At 42.8% G+C, this 20,000-nt stretch overlaps 1 protein-coding gene across 1 annotated transcript in view; it reads left to right on the forward strand.

The window, feature by feature from the left end:
• LOC308080524 (voltage-gated delayed rectifier potassium channel KCNH8-like) overlaps positions 1 to 20,000 on the forward strand; it is a gene marked incomplete at both ends in the record, with an annotated part of 58,399 nt that overhangs the window by 31,731 nt on the left and 6,668 nt on the right. Inside the window, 3 exons of the mRNA XM_080422420.1 lie at positions 7,129 to 7,328; positions 12,416 to 12,669; positions 17,597 to 17,807. Coding sequence (XP_080278546.1) covers positions 7,129 to 7,328; positions 12,416 to 12,669; positions 17,597 to 17,807 — 665 coding nt within the window. The remainder of the gene's footprint in view (positions 1 to 7,128; positions 7,329 to 12,415; positions 12,670 to 17,596; positions 17,808 to 20,000) is intronic.

The raw sequence follows: 20,000 nt of genomic DNA on the forward strand, positions 1-20,000 counted from the left end.
CCTTTTAAAAAAGGAAAAGGGAAAGAGGAGATAATGATGAGAACGTTATGGTAATATTAAACTTGGAAGAAAAAGTTAGAAATAGCAGCACTCCAAAATACGATGCGTTTGCATAAGTCTCTTTATTGCTACAGTACTTCAGGCTAACACATTTAGGCGAGAAAGCCTTCATCAGAGCATAGTAAATAAGTAAAAAATTGCCTCTTTTTATATTGCTCACGATCATCCCCACCTGTGTAGGGGGTATGTACTCACCAAAAGAATAATTTCAGCACATTTAAACAGACATTCAAAAATGTAATGTGGTATCCTTCAAATATATAAAATACATCATATTGACATAGAAAGTAACCCCATAAAAACTATAATAATAATAATATCAAGGAACCATATTACTCCTATTCAATTTACAGTAAATGTCTTATATCTAGATTTCAGTGCCAATATAAAAAATACAATTTAACAAGGTATGGAAAATGAATTGTACCCAAGTAAATACAAGCACATAACTTCCATTTATAGGAAGGGCTGGTAAGAAAATGTATCGTTAAGTCCCCGTAGTAGCATGGTATTGAGTTGCTCTATCCAAAACATCTCCCTTGGGGAGATTACCCCCTCTAGGGGCAATGACCTGTTCTACACCCCCAATGCGAAGTGTTGATGGAGAACCATGATTTGCTTCAAATTGTGTTTTGTCATTGCATGTTCAACATTTCCTGTGCGTATTGCAGTTTTTGTTCAGAGATTCTCAATTTCAGACACCTTTTTGTTTAATAATCATTAATGTTATAGTAATATTCCTTTTAACCAGTTGAACCTTAGCATTCCTATTCTGGAGGGCATTCACTGAAAATAGCAGATTGTAGCTTGTAGATCTGCTGTTTTTGGCAGAGATTTGGTGTAGAGTTGAAACAAGTGATATAAGACTCGGTTATAGGACCACAATGGAAACAAGTGCCCAGGACTTTTCTATGTTATCCTTTTAGCCTTAATGTCTGACTGTACCACGTGCTGTTTACATTTCAGACTAATAAAGTATTAAATCAATCAATCAAAACTAAAGAGGGCATAAGTTGTTATGGGAGATGATTTTTTTCTCTTTTGGAAACCGGTTTCTAGACTCCATCAGCACAAATTCGTACCTCAGATACTTGTATGTAAATTGCTTTCCACTTCTTGATGAATTGCTCTCCGGTTCTTGATATACCACTGTCCATTTGAGAAACGTTGCATTTTAACTCGATTCCCCCCTCAATTTTACATCAAAACTCAGACTAGTCGCAGACTTGCCATGTTATTAGCATACGGCTCAGAGTCCAGGACTGTAACTAAGCTGGTCAGTTGGGGACATTCTAGTGGGCTACGTCTCCTCTTCTGTCCTGCACTTATAGGAGACGCAACCGCTAAGCCCTGCCAGGGTCACACGGACCTAATCTCTCTAGACAGATCTTCAATTTGCAATGAAAATCTGTCAGCATGATCGTTGTTTATTTGAACAGGAGCTCTCCTAGGGGGCAGGCTCTTGAGCACTAAGCAAGCAAATTAGCATGAAGCGGTGTGTCCCATACCTAATTTCCTGTTGTTCTTGCAGTGAAACAAGCTTGCCAACATAGGTTTAAAATATATGTATATTTTTATTTGAAGGCGCCCCTAAATGTTAACACAATTGGCCATGTTTGCAGGTCGGTGCACAGTACACTATCAAAACTTGAGACGGTAATCTCTCTGGTCGGGGGACACGATTACAGGAAGCGAAACGGGGAGGGATGAGTGTGTTCCTCTGCACGCATTTCACCCTCCCAGTAAAACTGATCACGGCCAGGTGAAAAGAAAAGAAGTGCTTAGCGACTCCATTTGTATCGGAGGAGACGTGGCTGTCTATACCAATCAGGCTCTCAAAGTGGGCACAACCAGGTTGTGAGCTTGTAGTCATTATTGTAGGTCGAAACATTTTGACAAATCTTCTGTTATGGGGGTCCCTGGCACAACATCTTTTCAGATAGGACTCCGCAGCCAAATGCATATCAATTTGGGAGTCCTTGACATGAAAATGTCTCAGAACCACTGGTGTACACCCTGCCAAGGAAGACCAAACATTAGGGTTTGGCAGTGACAGGGACTACACGCATGGGAGGAATTTGCATAACGACTAAATTGGGGAGAAAAAAATGAAAACGATTTTTTTTTTAATGTATTAAAAAAGAACCATGTCTCCATGGCAACAGGACAGCAGCTCAGGCTGCGGGGACGTGTTGTTGTAGCAATGGTGGGAGTGGGTGAGGATGGAGGTGGATGGTAGCTGGGTTGGGAAGAGGCAGCAGTGCCAATGTTAAGCCCCCTGCCTGTCTGTCAAGACTGGCAAATGAAGCCCCCCACCAGCAGCCAGCTTAGGCTGGCTGGCTATTACGCCACTGGTTCTCAACATAGGGTCCGAGGACCTGCAGGAGTCCAAATGAATCCTTACGGGTCTGTAACCAAATAAGTGTACAAATGGAACGAGAAGGGGGGTTGGACGTTTCCTGGCAGGCAAATCTATTGCAGAATAAAGCCCCCCCTCCTTTAACTTCTGTTTTTGGAATCAGTGGTGTTAAATAGTGCTGGAATTGTCTTTGGGGCTGTTTGGAGTTGGCATAGCCATTTTCATGAATTTACAACTCACCAGTTCCATTTAAGATCAGCTTGTACAAGATCATTCGGCATCTAGACAACGCAGGCGTGAGGTCTAAAAATTTGAACTGCGTTAAAATAGTAATGAGCATTGCGCTTCGGTGCTAAGAGGCTTTGTGCTGCTTGGCGCTGTGCGGAAGATGGGGTCCTCAGAGTTAAACACTGAGGATTTCTCCGTGTAGATTGGGGTCGCAGAAATTAAAAACACATTTTGAAATGGGGTTCCGTGGCCTAAATGCATATCAAGCTGAGGATGAGCAATGGTTCAAAAATAGTAAGGAGGTTAAGCAACAGGAAATAACATAACGGGAAGTAACATAACACATAATCAGCACTCATGCAGTGCTGATGTGACATGACATATCACATCATGCATAAACATCATCAAAACAGTAGGCCGGGAGCGACCTTCCAGCGCAGGGAGACGGAGCTCTCGACGCAGATCGCATCGGGATTTCCACACTTGTGCCTCACAATAGCACCATAGGATTTGCGCTAAATATCGGAGAAGTTTATCTTTAATCAAACTTGCAGCTCAATAGGGCAAGGCACTAATTGTGCCGGAGTTGTGAGTTCCATTCCCTATGCAACGCTCCCAACGTGTCGCAATGCGACACGATGATCTGCTATTTTCTGTGCGGGACACGGTTGTGCGATGGTGTAGATCAGGCAGAACTCTGCCAGGGTGAAGGGTGTTGCCCATAAATGTTAAAAAATAATTGGTTTGATCGTATCGGGGATTAAATTGAGGATTTTCCCCGGTGGAGAACAGCTTTGGCTTAACACATCTTTATGCATGTCATTCTTCAGATGAATGGTTTGATGGCTTACAGGTAAATTGCCATAGAGGTGATATATGGAAATCATTCTCGTCAGATTTTCATTCCAGTTTTTTCATTCCGCTCTCTTCTCCCCTCTCTCTCTCTCCCCATCACTGACTTACTGAAGCTCTCTCTTTCTTCCCCCTCTAGGGGTTATTTCCCTCTCTCTCTCTCTCTCTCTCTCTCTTTCTCTCTCTCTCTCTCTCTCTCTCTCTCTCTCTCTCTCTCTCTCTCTCTCTCTCTCTCTCTCTCTCTCTCTCTCTCTCTCTCTCTCTCTCTCTCTCTCTCTCTCTCTCTCCCCCAGTTAAATTTTAATTTAAAAAAAACTCCTATTGACTTGATTGTGAGAGAACTAATTTGGTCAAAGTGTTCTACAGCACATCCCAGTGTATTAGATTTACAGCCACGAAAGACAGAATGATTAATAATAATACAATATTATTATAACACACACACACACACACACACACACACACACACACACACACACACACACACACACACACACACACACACACACACACACACACACACACACACACACACACACACACACACACACACACACACACTTCAAGATCTTCCTTTCCCTGCTCACTGAGCCCTGCCAAGAGAATCACTCGCAGCACTGGAGAAAGAATTAAAACTATGGAATACATTATTCATGTTCAAGAGAGTATTTGTTGTTTGTTTTCACATACTCTGGACGTTCTCCTCTGTTGGCATCTGTCTGTCCATCTGTCCCACTCTTCCCTCTCCATCATTCATTCTCTCCCACTATCTCTCTGCTCTGTAAATCCACCCTCTCTCTCTCTGTCTCTCTATTTCTCAGTCTCTCTTACTCTCTTCATCTTTTCATCCCTCACTGCTGATCCCCTGCCTTGCTATCCCACAAACTGTTTTCCTCTTTTTATCTCACTCTCTCTCCATTACAGTCTCTCCTTCTCCCATGCTCTACCGGCTAGAGTCAGTGGAGGCCATGGCCCCCGGTGGTGCAGCCAGGGAGCGCCAAGGGGGGCAATTATAAAAGAGAGGAAAATGTAAAACCAAAATAAATATAGCTGCAAGCAGCAATACAGGGCCAAACAATTTAATATGCAATATGCGCAATAATAAACCATAGAAACAGAATAGACCGAACTTTAGAGAAAGAAGACCATGCAATTAACAAATGTGCATTGGAAATATCTGAGCAGAGTTCTGAGGGATTGTGGATATCTTTCACTGACAGATTAAATACATAAATGAATCGCCCACTGCCAGCGAGTTTTGGTTTTCCTTACCTTTTCAACTAGTCACAGAATATTTATATCCAGTATGATCGATCCCCTGACAGTTGCTAAACACGGAGGGTTTCACTGTGCCTCCGCAAGAAGAAAAAAAATGTAATCACGACCCTCGTTTGCTTGTTACAGGCCGTTGAATATAGCTTGTCTCGTCAAAAATGCAGGGAGAAAAAAAGATACAGCCATTTCCCCAAATACGCTAAGCAGGAAGTCAGTGGTGGTGGAGATCTTTCGATCATGTGATCCTGGATCTGTGTGACTTGAGGATGAAAATGGTCACCCGTGTGTTTGCAATGTTTATCAACCCTGGCGAACGTCCCAATTTTGGGCCGGGGCTACTGCTGAGGTGTGCCGCGCCGTTTGAAGAAGGTTTGAAAAAATATCTTTTTTTTTTTTTTTTTTACAATAATAATAATCAGGCATGCAAACAGCCCCGGGTTGAAAAGGGTGACAACATGCTGTTTTTTTTCGGGTCAGGTGTCACACTATTGCCCTATTTGGATTCAAAACGGCTAGTGGAAGCTGAAAAGCTACAAGTTTGCATGTCTGAATAATGCAAAAACAGAAATATTTGTTTGCATTTGCTTTTTTTCTCCCCCATATATTTTCATAATAAAAAAGTGCGTATCGTATCGAAGTTGTGTGCCCAATATCGTATCGTATCGTTTCGTGAAATTCGGCACACCCCTAGTGTGTGTGTATATATATATACCGTATATATATATATATAATTATATATATATATATACCGTATATCTAGGTGTGCCCTGGGATCTTTTGGCTATGCCAGGTGTGCCTTGGCACAAAAAAGGTTGATAAACACTGTGTTAGAGAACAGAGCCAGCTGGTGGAAAACCACTGAAAATGAAAATGTCGTAAAAGTCGTCTTTGGCAGTCTGAGCCTTTGGAAAAAAATGTCGTAAAAGTCATCCTTGGCAGTGAAAGAGTAAAAATGCACGTCTTTATTATGTTGCTTATAATGGCAGATTTAAAACTTTGTAAAAAAAACTGTTATCAAGACAAGTTTCCCAATTTCAATCTACACAACAGAAACAAATTGTAGTATTCTAATTAGGCTGTAGCTTTTCATCGCTATTCCTGGCCAGTCGGTTTAGCCGGGGCTTGGAATTGAATCTGTGACTTTCTGTTTCAAGGGCGTCTTCTCTACCCATTCAGTTGCAACAGCCCTGTTTAAGTTTGCTGAAGAGCCTGGATACGTTGGAGTTCGAACCAGAGACCCTCTGACTGCCTGGTAGACACTCTACCTACTGAGCTACTGCAACCCCAGAATTGCGATGGAGAGAAGGAAACCCATGCACAGCTGTTTTTTTATGAAGCCATGACCTCTAAACTATTCATTGGCTCATGGAGGCTTCATTGTTTCACTTACAAACTTGTCTTAAACTGGGATTTTAGATAATGGTCCATAGATTGTGTGTAGAACGTTTCATGCAGATTGCTCAAGAATCCCAGGAAACTACTGGGATTCAAACTACTCAAAATGGCGGACAATCTATAAGGGTGGAGCTTACTGGTCAAAGTGACAGATGTTTTCCTCATGAGTCAAGGCACATGTGTAAGCAAGTTTCATGGCTCTAGGCCAAACGGGACATGACTTATGCCTGTTCAAAGTTTGCATTTTGAAACGATTGTTATAGCGCCCCCCTTTGGCCAATGGCTACCATACTGTAAAGTTTTGAAAAAATATGACACTGCATTTATGTAGTTAGGGCCAGAAGATTTTTTTTCATAAAACTGCAATATTCATTGGCTCATGGAGGCTTAATTTTTTCACGTACAAACTTTTCTCCAAGTGGGAATTTAGATATTGCTAAAAAATACCAAGAGGAGATATTTTTCATATATAATTCAAAATGGCGGAAGATCTAAGGGTCAGAGGTCATGGGTCAAAGAGGCAAAGTTGTTCCTCATGAGGAGACGCTTAAGTGTAATGAAGGTACATGACTTTAAGTCAAACAGCTCAAGAGTTATGCCTGTTCAAAGTTTCAATTTTTCAATTGAGTGCATTAGCTCCACCAATGTTTTTGAGTTTCATATCTCTGTAGTTTTTTGTGACCCTCTACCAAAGTGACGAGTTTCGTGAAAACCGACTGCACGGTTCTGGCTGTAGCGGCGGAAGAATAAAACTAACAAATACAAAAGGGTGCCTACGCACTACATGCTTGGCCCCCTAATAATCAACAAATGTAAAATGTTTTCTTTCAATTCATAGATTGTTTTGCCAGTTGGCTATGGCTATTTGGGGGTCCATAGCATGGAAAAGTTTGGGAATTCCGTTGCTATACCCCACCCCCCTTTCATTGTCTCTGTCTTTCTGTCATGCTCCTCCACAGCGTTGATGCATGCTGTGGTGTTTGGTAACGTGACGGCCATCATTCAGAGGATGTACTCTCGTCGCTCTCTGTACCACACTCGTACCAAGGACCTGAAGGACTTCATCCGGGTCCACAGGCTGCCCAAGGCCCTGGAGCAGCGCATGATGGAGTGCTTCCAGACCACCTGGTCTGTCAACAACGGCATTGACGTCAGTGAGGTAAGAACGAAGGGAGGGCGGTTGTGCAGGAGTTGGACGTACAAATAGTACACAGCAATGTTTTACGCTGTGGCTCTGCTAGCTGTTTGCTGTGTGTGTGTGTGTGTGTGTGTGTGTGTGTGTGTGTGTGTGTGTGTGTGTGTGTGTGTGTGTGTGTGTGTGTGTGTGTGTGTGTGTGTGTGTGTGTGTGTGTGTGTGTGTGTGTGTGTGTGTGTGTGTGTGTGTGTGTCCAGAGCTAATCTTGCAACCACTTTGCCAAAGAAGTACCTCCACTATTTTTTCTATCTGTGTGTCTATCTATCTGTTCAGAGAATCAATCTATCTTCCTTCCCACTGTCTTAGTTGTTGTTTTTTCCCATTATAGGACATGTACAGCATGTTCCCTTGCAAGTCAGACATAACTTAATTAACTCCTGTGGCTTAGATTGACCCTGGCTATAACAATCCGGATCAACCGGATTGGCTCAGCCGCTCCGGCAATGATTATGCAAATATGGATGTCTTGCTGTCTGGGTAGAATTAGGCCAGGGCTTAAAGTAACTCAGAGAATTGATGCCTAGCTCACGCGACACACATGTGCGCAGAGCACACACACACACACACACACACACACACACACACACACACACACACACACACACACACACACACACACAGTCTTAATTTCATGGCCATCCGGCTCATACATTGGCCATGCAATCACTCTTCTGTCTGAGTACCTCCTTGGTCGAGGGGAAAGAATTGTTCAGTGTTCCCGTGTTAAGAGATTTAAACCAAGTTTAAACAAAGACGACCTCACACACATCGATGATCATGTTAAAAGCTGTCTGTCTTCTTCAGCCTTCCTCTCCATTGCTATGTCCTCTGAATGCTCCTGAATCTAAGATCACTTTTGAAAAAAATCTTCTGCATGGTCAAAATTGGTCAGAAATGATTTTGTAACTGTCTGAAAAATACAAACATTTCAGAGCAGCTGGCCATGTGTGCTTAGATGTGTCTGCAAATTCTATCGCAGTGGTTCTCCAAATGGGGTCTTGAATCCTTGCGGGGGTTCCAAATGGTCAGGGCCTTTATGGGAACAGATTTTTTTTTTATCCCACGATTTTGTAACCCCATTTTTTACACCCAGTGCCAATTGTCTATGTAATCCTGGGCACTACACTCCCTCTGCCAAAATAGGGAGGCCAGGGCCGAGCTCATGCCTCCTTCAATGTATGAGAGCCAACTGACCTTCTTATCACCTGACAGGGGAGAGTTTCCCTGGTTGGATGTAGCGCGTGGAAGGAACACGTTATTCCAACCAGTTCCTTTCCCCTCCATCAGGCGCCCCGGCTGGCCAGGGGGAGGCAGTATAGTGACCAGGATTACTGCATGTTTTTGTGAGGGTACTGTACCTACCCTAGGAGACACGGGGAGAACATGCAAACTCCACACAGAAAGGCCCTTTCGCCAACCCCACCTAGGGTATGGGCACTGATGACGCGGAGGAGAGGACACGCCCCCAGCGCCCACAGCGTACTGCGGGAATCGAACCCAGGACCTTCTAGCTGTGAGGCGAGTGCTACCGACTGCGCCACCGTGCTTAATGTACCTTTGAAAAATCATGGAATATTCTCTGTGACCGCTGTCCTAACGGAGATCGGCGTATTACGCACACAGGGTTGTCGTAATAGAGGGAAAAAAAATGTCTGGTCGCGATCCTCCACTTTTTAACACATTCCCTGCCATGGACGGAGATGTCCGTCATTTCAAATCCAACCGTTCACCGCCATTGACGGAGATCTCCGTCTTTTAAAAAAAAAACACAAGAGGGCGCTCTAACACAACTTAGGAATGATCCCTCGACGCTGATTGAAGGAATGGACGGATGTGACGTCATCCCAAAAAACATCCCTTCCGTCCACTCCTGTATTAGGATTAGTAGAAAAACACTTCTGGCTCGGATTCTTTTTTTTTGTGAAAACAAGCCATTTTCAACGGGCGATAGCAACAAAATGGCCGATCGCGGTAAAAAAAATTGTTCCACTGGATAGAGGAGACCCTCCCCCACCCCCCGAACACTTTTTGTTTTCATCCGCGTGCACGTTGTGGCTTCTGCGGCTCTCCAAAAATCGTCAAAACAAGGTGAAAAACGCTGGCAGCAGCAAAAGAATTAATTAAATAATGCCTGGCAGTGAATGTGTTAAATCACTTAATATCCGGGTCTGTCATCATCAGGCAGTGAAAGCATCATCCATAGGATAGGTAACAGCGCCATCTAGTGGAAAACCACTGAAAACAAAAACTTGTCCAAACTCCTTGTTGGCAGGCTGGGACCTAGCAGAATTCGACGTGTTAACGTGTCCATGGTGACACCATGAGGCCAGTTTGAAAACCTTGCGGTTGAGGTTCTTCCTTGGTCTACTGGAAGTGTGTGTGTAACGGTTCACAACAATTGAACGCTGCATTCATGATTTCTGCCATTTTGTGAAAAACGGGCACTTCCCACTAACTTTGAAAGCAATGAAGCAAGGAATCTGAAAAAGCTGACAGATTCATCTTGATCACGGGACAACAGTCTTAATGTGTACCGATTTGTGTGGCCTAAGGCCTATATGTGGCCTATATAGAGCACCGAAGTCCTGACGTGACTCGTTCATCCCCAGGTTTGCGGAAGTAATTTCTCTATGGAGAATAACATTGGGTCATCTTAGAATCGTCTCATATAAGAATTGTGGTCCAAAAATAAACACCGCGTGTCGGCGTTATTGTCAGGGAGGGGGTTCTGTATCGTTTATGATAGTCAGTCACTTATATTTGATACAGTCTGTTTCTGGCGAAAATGTAACTAATTCGGCGGAAGTAACATTAGCGTTTTCTCACCGTCAGTTGATGCTTCATATCCATAAGAGTCAACCCGCCGTGGTCATTTGTTTATTTTTGGAACACAGTTCTTATTTGACGCGATATTAAATACGTCTATGGGATTCAGAACGGGGGTGGAAAACTGCGAACCAGGTAGACAAACAAAGGATGTGTAAATGACGTCAGACTTCGGCGGTCTATAGGAAGTTGCGTCACGATCCAAGGAATACAGGAAAAAGGAAAGTTTGATTGTACGAGTTATAGGCCAAAATGTGAAGGGCCCTGTTATAGCGCCACCATTAGATCGATTGAAAAAAATCGGGGCAGAGGTTTTTACTTGGCCCCCTAGGAATATGTGTGCACAGTTTCATGCCGATAGGTCCAACAGTGCTGGTATTAGCTGGACCTCTGAGCTGGACTATTTTCTGTGCCTGTCTGATAATAGACTGCAGGTATTGTTTGGAGGGACAAGTTTGTTTTTGTTTGTTTTTTCAACAGAATTCTCATAGCAGTCTGACTCTGCAACAGATGAGCAATCTGTCACAGATTCTATTACAGAAGAAAAATAAATAAATGCATATATTACAGAAAGGGCAAAAGAGGCACACACACAAAAAGAAAACATGACATCGGTGCCAGATCTGATGAATGAAAGCCATCTGTGTTTTTGTAGTCGAATTCATGACTCGTGGATTGAACTGAACATTAATCATTAATTTGCCTAAGCAATGACAAGGCCTAACCAGATGTATGCAGCTTGCATGCAAATGTCACCGGCAGTCTCTCCAATCAAATCAATGTGAGCGCTGCCATATTGGTAAAACAGACGTCTCATTCTTCTCCTTTGGCCATTGTAAAACAAAGAAATGGTGGGTTACCGCTGTGGGTCTCTTATTCTATAAGAGATCTCGGTAACCTACCATTCCTGCAAGAAGCCATTGCTGCTGTATAAGACTTACTGTATATCAATTACTTACCCCACATTTGGCAAAGGAATATAGCTTGCTATTATACAGCACTGACGTCTCGAAGAAGAAAGGAAAGTGACAGTAATGAACCACTTAAACCCTATATACTTATTTGACCGTGGTCTTAAAGACTGTGTGTTGAAGTGTCCCTGAGCAAGACACTTAACCCCCAAATATTCAGATATATGAGGGCAGTTGCCAGTTGTAGAATTGGGGCTAATTTATATATATATATAACAAGAGTCACTCGACAACGTATTACAGAAAAGTTACAGAAGAGTCATGTTTTCCCATATAAATTGGCCATAGAGAGCGCAGATTTCAAGTAGTTCAGTTGTAAAGACTCAACCTATCACCTCTGTTAGTGGTAAAACGTTTATTTAACAAGGGAGGTGCTGCTTATCATTCTCTACCACACACGCTAAGCCACACCTGAGGGCTGCCTACAGTACATCTACAGTCTGCTAGTGTCGGCTAATGAGGCGCTCCACTGGAACCCCTGGGGCATAGGAAATGTACATCAAAGGTCACTGTTAAATTAACGCTGAGGATTTCACAGTGTGTAAGGCATTACTCATTCCTTTTCCCCATTCCCTAAAGGTCTCAAAGCTAGATTCAATGCCAAGTCTTGCTTTTGGCTGCTGCTTAATTTAAACCCAGATGTGCTGTAAAGAGTAGTAGTCCTATTTCATATTGGTGTCAACCACTGAGCCTCATGAGGTGAGGTCAGCCTACATTTTATTTGCCACGGATGTTTGCACATGCAAGGAAATTTGCACATGACATACTATACTAGTGTTGGGCAACCTTTGTGGGCAAAAGATCACTTTTGCTATTTCCCAGGTTGGCAAGATCACTCAGGGCTAGATGGTGAAAACCACCATTGTTTTACATCACCTACAAGCTTGTAGATATGCTGTTTTTGTATATTTAAAAAATCACCTCCCTCACATCTTATGCCCAAAACAGGGATGCCAGGGTAAAATTAGTTAAGTGTTCTTACTCATAGGCACTTAATGAGGCGAAACAAAGCCTGCAGAAGCCGAGGGACCAGCCGCTTCACGGTTCTATCCCCGGCTCCGTGTTGAAGTGGCCTTGAGCAAGACACTGAACCTCTAACTGCTCCTGATGAGCGGGCTTTATGATTTGCAGATGGTCGCTCTACCTCCTGAGCTACTGCCGGGAGCTCAGGAGCTCAAATGCATTATGTTCATTGTACTTGTACTGTGACGTGATGGCCTGTCTAATTGAGCATTCCCTCCGTGCTGGCCCTAGCTGCTGAAGGACTTTCCTGATGAGCTGAGGGCCGACATCGCCATGCACCTCAACAGTGAGCTCCTCCAGCTGTCCCTTTTCGAGTCGGCCAGCCGGGGCTGCCTGCGCTCCCTGTCCCTCATCATCAAGACCTCCTTCTGCGCTCCGGGGGAATTCCTCATCCGCCAGGGCGACGCGCTCCAAGCCATCTACTTCGTCTGCTCCGGATCCATGGAGGTGTTGAAGGACAACACGGTGTTGGCTATACTGGGTAAGTGGGTGGGTGGTACAAGTGGCCAGTACACTCGGCAGTGTGGTTGAAAAATATCAATGTTGTGATCTTAGTTTAGACAAAGACATGTTAAACGGTAGTGCGTTTGTAATCACCTGGAATTTTTATATATTAATTCAGATCAGGGATTCTAAACCATGGCCCATAGTTTGGCCTCGAGCACCCTCTGTTAGATCAATATCCAACAATCATACCGACATTGGAATCAGAGAGGCCTCTAAAGAGCACAATTCCAAAACCGCTTTCACCACAAACGCAGTTGCCCTGTCAGGCTTCCTCATGTCCTGACGGCTGCACCCTACGACTGACACAGCCCTGGGATGGCAACCTGGCCTAGCGGAGATCTGTTCTACGAGGAGCACTTTTTTCTTGTTCAAATGCCTGTTAACAACCATTAATCCTGGCATCCCTATTTGGGGCAGATTTGTCCAAATATTTGTGAAAATAGGAATAGCATATGCGTTCGCAGCGCTGTGAGCTTGTAGATAGACTATTTTCACTATCTGTCGTATGACAACTATACAGTATACTGCAGAGCTTAAGTGGTAAGGAAAACCTCTCCACTCAGTAGGCATGTCTGTTTGCATTTCCTTCTGTAAATTCTGTATTCAAGTTGTGAGGAGTATGCAAGAATGTTTGTTCTTCCACAACTCAGAACCTGTGCGCTTCAGAAGCTTGCGTTGAAAGCTGATTCAACAACGTATTTGACCAAGTATAATTGACATAATTGACAAATGAGCTACAGTCTATGGATGTGAGCTTGCAGATTGGCTATTTCCGGTGTGTGACATAGTGAGGAACCAAAATATGAATCAGGCATAAGCAATTGATCATCAAGACAAGTGTTTATACTGTACACAGAGCTGCCGACATGGATTAGGCAATAAACCATCAGACATTGTATAGAGAGCATCTAAGCAATGGATCTAAGCAATTGAAGCAATGCATCATCAAGACTGTACTTTACACAGAGTGGCTGACAGGGATTAGACACTTAAACCCCCCGACACTGTAGATCATCAGACAGTGATGTAGACAGATGGGCTGAGGTACTGGCAGAGCCATTATACTGTGTTGTAAATACAGTAGCTGTCACGGCTGCAGTCAACAGATCATCCAGCACAGTATCAAAGACAAAGCAGCTAATAAGAGTTTGGGGGGCGGCAGCAGAGAGAGCTGGTATAAACAATGGATCATCCCACTGTGCTGTAGACGGGGTTCCCTGGGCCCCTGACATGGTGTAGTGAGTGGATTATGAGACAGCGTTGTAGGCAAACTAGAAGATCTGTTGTAAATAGGGCTTCTGTCAGAGAGCGCGAGGAATTGATCATCATAACAGCATATCATCGCTGTCAGGCAGAAACCATGTATTTAATATTTCATGACTCCATATTTTGTGAAGTGAATGCCCTATTTTATATTCCATCGTATGATAGCGGCACGCAAAAGTGGCGAAAAGAGCAGATGCTTGTTGTGAGCTTGTAGATATGCTATGATTTTTTGGAACATTTTGAAAATGTTCGCCTAACATTCCTAAAATAGAAACACCAGGTTGAAAGTGGTTAATTGTGTCTGTAGGTGTTCTAACCGCAGCAGCAGGGAATGGCTCATAAGACTGTATGGTAGAGAGATTGTTTCAGACAGTGTGATATCAGTTGTAGCAGTGTAACAGCAGGGAATGGATCATATCGTTACTGTCAGAGACAAAAACCTCTTATCTACATATTCTAACTCTTTGTGTTTTATTGTAAATTAATGCCCTACTTGATCATACTACAGCATCACAAAGGCATACAAAGTAGATCTGTAGTTGGACAAAGTATATACTCATTTACAAGTTGAGAAAACTTTCAAAATAATAGATTGGCTCTTTTCACAAGGGCTAAAGTGGTTCATTCATAATTTATTTGTGTACGTTTGGGTCCCAAGTAGTGTAGTAAAAAGTACAGTATTTCTATTTTAAATGTAGCAGAGTGAAAGTCATGTGCTTGCAAACAAAAAACACAAAATGTACTTAAGTACAGTACTCAAGTAAATGCATTTAGTTACTGTCCACCACTGATTTTAGAGACAGTGTGGTACCGTACCAGCAGCAGCAGCAGGATATCTACTGTATCTTGATTCACTCTCTGCAGCTCTCTTCTCTCTCTCTGCCTCATCACCATCTCCCCAAAGCAGCCTCAAATTCAATATGGCACTTCCAAAGCTGTGTGTGTGTGTGTGTGTGTGTGTGTGTGTGTGTGTGTGTGTGTGTGTGTGTGTGTGTGTGTGTGTGTGTGTGTGTGTGTGTGTGTGTGTGTGTGTGTGTGTGTGTGTGTGTGTGTGAGAGAGAGAGAGAAAAAGACAGTGCATGTGCATTTATTTGTGTTTGCACATGCACATTACTACGGGTGCCTATGCCTGTCAGCATGTACTGTATCTTGGGGAGAGTTTATATGTAATATGACAGCCTACCGACTGTATATGCAGTGCAATTCTGCAAGAAACAAAGCAACGAGACAGGACAACAGCACACACGAGATAAGAGAAACCCCAGAAAGATAAATCTGTTAACACAAATGTGTGTGTGTGTGTGTGTGTGTGTGTGTGTGTGTGTGTGTGTGTGTGTGTGTGTGTGCGTGTGCGTGCGTGCGTGCGTGTGTGTGTGTGCATGCATGCGCATGTGTGCATGCATGCATGCATGTATGTTTAGAGTCCCATTTGTATGTTCCTGCACACGTTGGTGCAAGCGGGGACCAAGCCAGGCCAATTACAATTTTCTCCCCAGGAAGCAGACTTCTCTGTTGTCAATTATGTAGCAGGCCGTGCATTATTTACAGTGTGTTGATTATTAATACACTCACCAAAAACCCAGGGAAAGGTTTCTTGCCAACACTGCTCTGGGCGTCATGCAGACAACTGACTAATTATAATTTAGGCTATAAGTATTGTGCATATTAATGTGTCCAATTTTTCAATTACATTTTTTTTATCCAAATTACGTCAAATCAAATAACCATTTGTTTGTGTGTGTAAGTGTGTGTCACGGTTTGTGCACATATTGGCTTTTGACAAACGGTATGTCTCTTTCCACATGCACTCGGTAGCCATTCCATTCCATACAGTACACCACCCTGCTTACAGAAATAGATGGTTCCAGTGAGTCAAGCGCTGTGCTATTAACCCATTAAGACCTGGAACTGTGTCATTTTTAGATTTGAGCTAAAAAGCATTATTTTACACTTTAGGCTATTCAAAAATAGCAGATCTACAAGCTCATAGCGCGGCACCGAGTGCCGCGCTACGAGCTTGTAGATCTGCTATTTTTGAAAAATCGTGAAAATGTGTGCAAATCTTTGAATATATATACTTTTAAAGCGAACATTTTAAAGTCAAATCTTTGCTTCTGGGGGGTCCCTGGAACAAAATATTTTAATGGGGGTCCGCGGCCAAATACATATCATCTTGGGGGTCCTTGACATGAAAAAGATTGAGCACCACTGATATAGAAACATACGTTTTTCAGAAAACTGTTGAGATTTAGGAGACATGTAGAATCGGCTTCAGGTCTCAATGGGTTAAAGCAGGTAGACTAGTTGATGGATTGATGCCTATTACGGCTCACTCAAATGTAAAAAGAAAAGCAATCAAAGTGATATAAACAACATTGTGTGTGTTTTATCATTGGTGCCAGGCAGGCACACTGCATCCAGTACCTCTCAGAAGAGGGTTATCAAGGACTGTGCGACAGCCCAAAAACAGCAGCAGCAGTGCCTTTGACTGATGACACCCCCCGTTGAGTGATGTTGGATGAATGATAGATAATGTTGTAGTGAATGTCTTGGGGCATAATTCACCATGGGCTCTTAAACAGTAATTGGGCTTAGGATAGATAGAACAAAAACCTTGCAGAGTCTTTCAGCCCTTTAGCAATCCATGGCCTGAAGAATTCACCTACTTCTACAGACATAAGGGACAGTATTACCTACATAATAATACACCTTATGGACTATGTCTATACTTATTGTGTACATATGTTGTTTCGTGTGTGGGAAATGCTGGACTGGTTCTCTTAACATGGTGTCCGATGACCCCCAGGGATCCTCAGGGTCCCAGGGGGTCACCAGCTAAATGATTCATAGGGACTCTTATGGGGTCCTTGAAATTAAACGGGTTGAGCATGTGCTGTCACAAATGCACGTGGGTGGTGCAATGTGATGTGGTATGTAATGATGTGAGTCACGGGTCATGCAATGAAGAGGTTTTTATTCCCCCTGCGGCTGTCAGAGCCCTGAACGAGGACAAGGACAGCAAACAAAAACAAAAGAAGAAAAAAAAAAGGCAAACCAAATGATAAATAAACATGCTTGTTTTGCTCACTGTTACTTGCGCTAATGCACACAAATAAGAATACTTGGTATATGTATATACCTTCTATAAATAAGCAACTTATGTATTGATGTTTATACATACACCCTCTAAAATCTGATCCCACCCCTTTTTTAGCACATCCCCATTGCTAATAAGGTTGTCTTTACAGAAGGTTAGAATGTGTGTTCTGACTGTACTTTTTAATCTTTATCAGTAATTTACTTATTTATCCACTATCATCTCTTCAGATCAGATCTTGTGTATATTGTATTGCTTCAGTCTTGCAGAACATGTCTCACTAACATTTTGCATTTTGAGTAACAAATACACCCTGTTGATTCTTGGTCTTGATGTTCTTGATATTGATACAGTGCGATTTAAAAAAGCCAATTCTGTCTTATTGTGGCTTATGTCACACTATAATTATTTTGTTACACAAGAAAACTACCCAGTAACCTAAATATTCCTCTCTTAAAGTTGAGCTGTTAATTGAGCACACCTTGCAACCGGAAACGCACAAATCTTCAGTAAGAGCTTTCTTTCTCTTGCGTTCCAGGCAGAGGTGACCTGATCGGCTCAGACTGTCTAACTCAGGAGGAGGTGATAAAGACCAACGCCTGTGTCAAGGCCCTGACCTACTGTGACCTCCAGTACATCAGCCTCAAGGGCCTCCGTGAGGTCCTCTGTCTCTACCCCGACTATGCCCAGAAGTTCATCACCGAGATCCAGCATGACCTCACGTACAACCTGCGGGAGGGACACAATGCCGAGGTAGGCATTGCATTGCATGCTGGTGGTGCTGCTGCTGCAAAGTAGTGCTGTATGAAAAACCCTGGTAGAAATGTTATCTTTCTTCATTGGGAGACTTGTGGTGCCAAAGATTAGACTGGTGAAAGACCACAGAAGTGTACCGAAGTTGTCCTTAACTTTCGGGGCGAAATGCCCTTGCACAAACGCACTCAATCGGTGTATTGACATACTACCCATATAAAACAGAAACAGACATGGCAAAGTTAGGAAAGATTCAGAGGTTTCAGAATAATTGTGCAAGCAAAGCAAGACCTATACCAGTTTTAAAGGTCAATGCTAAACGAGTAAACACTTTGGCAGCGGGGTCCTGCATAATGAGTGGCTACCAATCATAGCTATCACTGATTCACTGATTGTCCCTGGTTGTCAGATCGATCATCTGAAGGTTCCTCGACTCTAGCCTGTAGAAATGTTTCAACCATGCTCAAACTATTCAGTGATTTTCTGCACAAAGCCATGTAGCAGCCAGCAACTGCATGAGTAGCAATGTTTATCTTCTGTCTCCCCAAAACTGTTGACAATGGAGTGGAAAATATATTGATCAGAAACATTTACGGTGGTCATTTATGTTGATTTGAAGTTTAAATCGTATAGTCATCATGACCTTTAGCTGTTGTTTGCCATAGTAAGGCAGAATTTGAATTAGGAACCCTTAACAATGCTATAAGGACACCAAGAGAGTCTGAAAAGATTCAAAGGGCTTGCCTGAGAGGAAACATTGCAAAGATATGCCCCAAGATGCCCTTCTTTGGCATGTGTATTACCAATTTCACAACCAATAGACACAATGGGATTAATTATCTTGACAACTGGCTGACAACAGCTACTGTATATCCCAGCAGGGGGAGTCACAAAAGTGAAACATAAAACCATTTAGAACAGTTTTCCACAATGCACTATAACGAATTTCAGTGTGAGTTTTAGCCAGCATCTCATTGTCTGTCACCAACAATATTAAGTACAAAGTACAGTGAGCAGTTATTTAATATTGTAAACTACTTAATACAAAAGTCTGCAAAATCTCATCCAAGAGGTGGTTTGTTGTTTTATCATAAACCCTGTGGGATTCTACTATTCTGACAACATTAGAATCACTGTGCCGTGAAGTAGAAACATTTATTTGTTTGTTTCTTGTTTCCGAGGCTGTTCTGCAGTGTAGAATATGCCTGCATTCGGACCATGAGACAGTATTCCCAGGTGTTGTCATCAGTCACAGGAAGCCAAGCAGCTTTTATCATGCTTTTAGTTTAGTTTAGTTTTTGTTTTGTTCTTTGTACTATTGTTAAATGAGGGTGAACGTTTTTTTTAGGTGAAATAAAGGATGATGATGATGATGCATAACACCAAAACCACCTCAGGAAAGAGATCTTCTTAAGTCTGTTGTTTTCATTTGATGAAATGTTGAGTGATATTTAACCATTAAACCCTACATACTTCAGTATACTGTAGATCTGCCGGTCTACAAGCACACAATGCATCACAATGTAAGCTTGTACTGTAGATCTGCTATTTTTGCAGAATGTTCACCCCCAGAATAGGGACGCTAGTGTTCATGTGGTTAACCACAGAGTCATTTTATTATTAGTAGCGTGTCAGTGGGTATGATGTCACTGGCACCTCAGCTAGCATACAGGTGAACTTAGACTTATTGAAACAGCCTGAAGACACGTCTCCTCCATTCGGCAACATGCTGAACTATGCCTCATTATCGCTGACAAGCCACCCTCCATCTCTATTCACCTGACAATGTCCCTGAACTCCCACACTTGGACCAGTTGTTGTTGCTCCATCAACGTGACGCCTAAAATAAGCACACTTTCAACAACACCAACAACAACATCTGGGGTCCTTGAATATCAAGTCACTGTTCTGTGATGCATGGCTTACTGAAGCTCTGCTATACTTTGGGGACTTTTATTTCCTTGGGTCACATTCATTCCCTAATCTCTAGCTATATATTTTACCATCACCAGTACACCACTACCTAACTGTACCCTATTCTATCCCTTAACCACATGAACCCTAGCGTCCTTATTCTGGGCATATCATAGACATATATACTGTAGGTGGACATTAGGCAAAAATAGGCGAGCAGTCTGTCAAAATAGCTGTTCTACGTGATCACAGCCCATCACATTGCGACACGTTGTGAGT

This window comes from Gymnoscopelus braueri (genome assembly GCF_963280865.1).
Source record: "Gymnoscopelus braueri genome assembly, chromosome: 24".
Taxonomy (NCBI): domain Eukaryota; kingdom Metazoa; phylum Chordata; class Actinopteri; order Myctophiformes; family Myctophidae; genus Gymnoscopelus; species Gymnoscopelus braueri.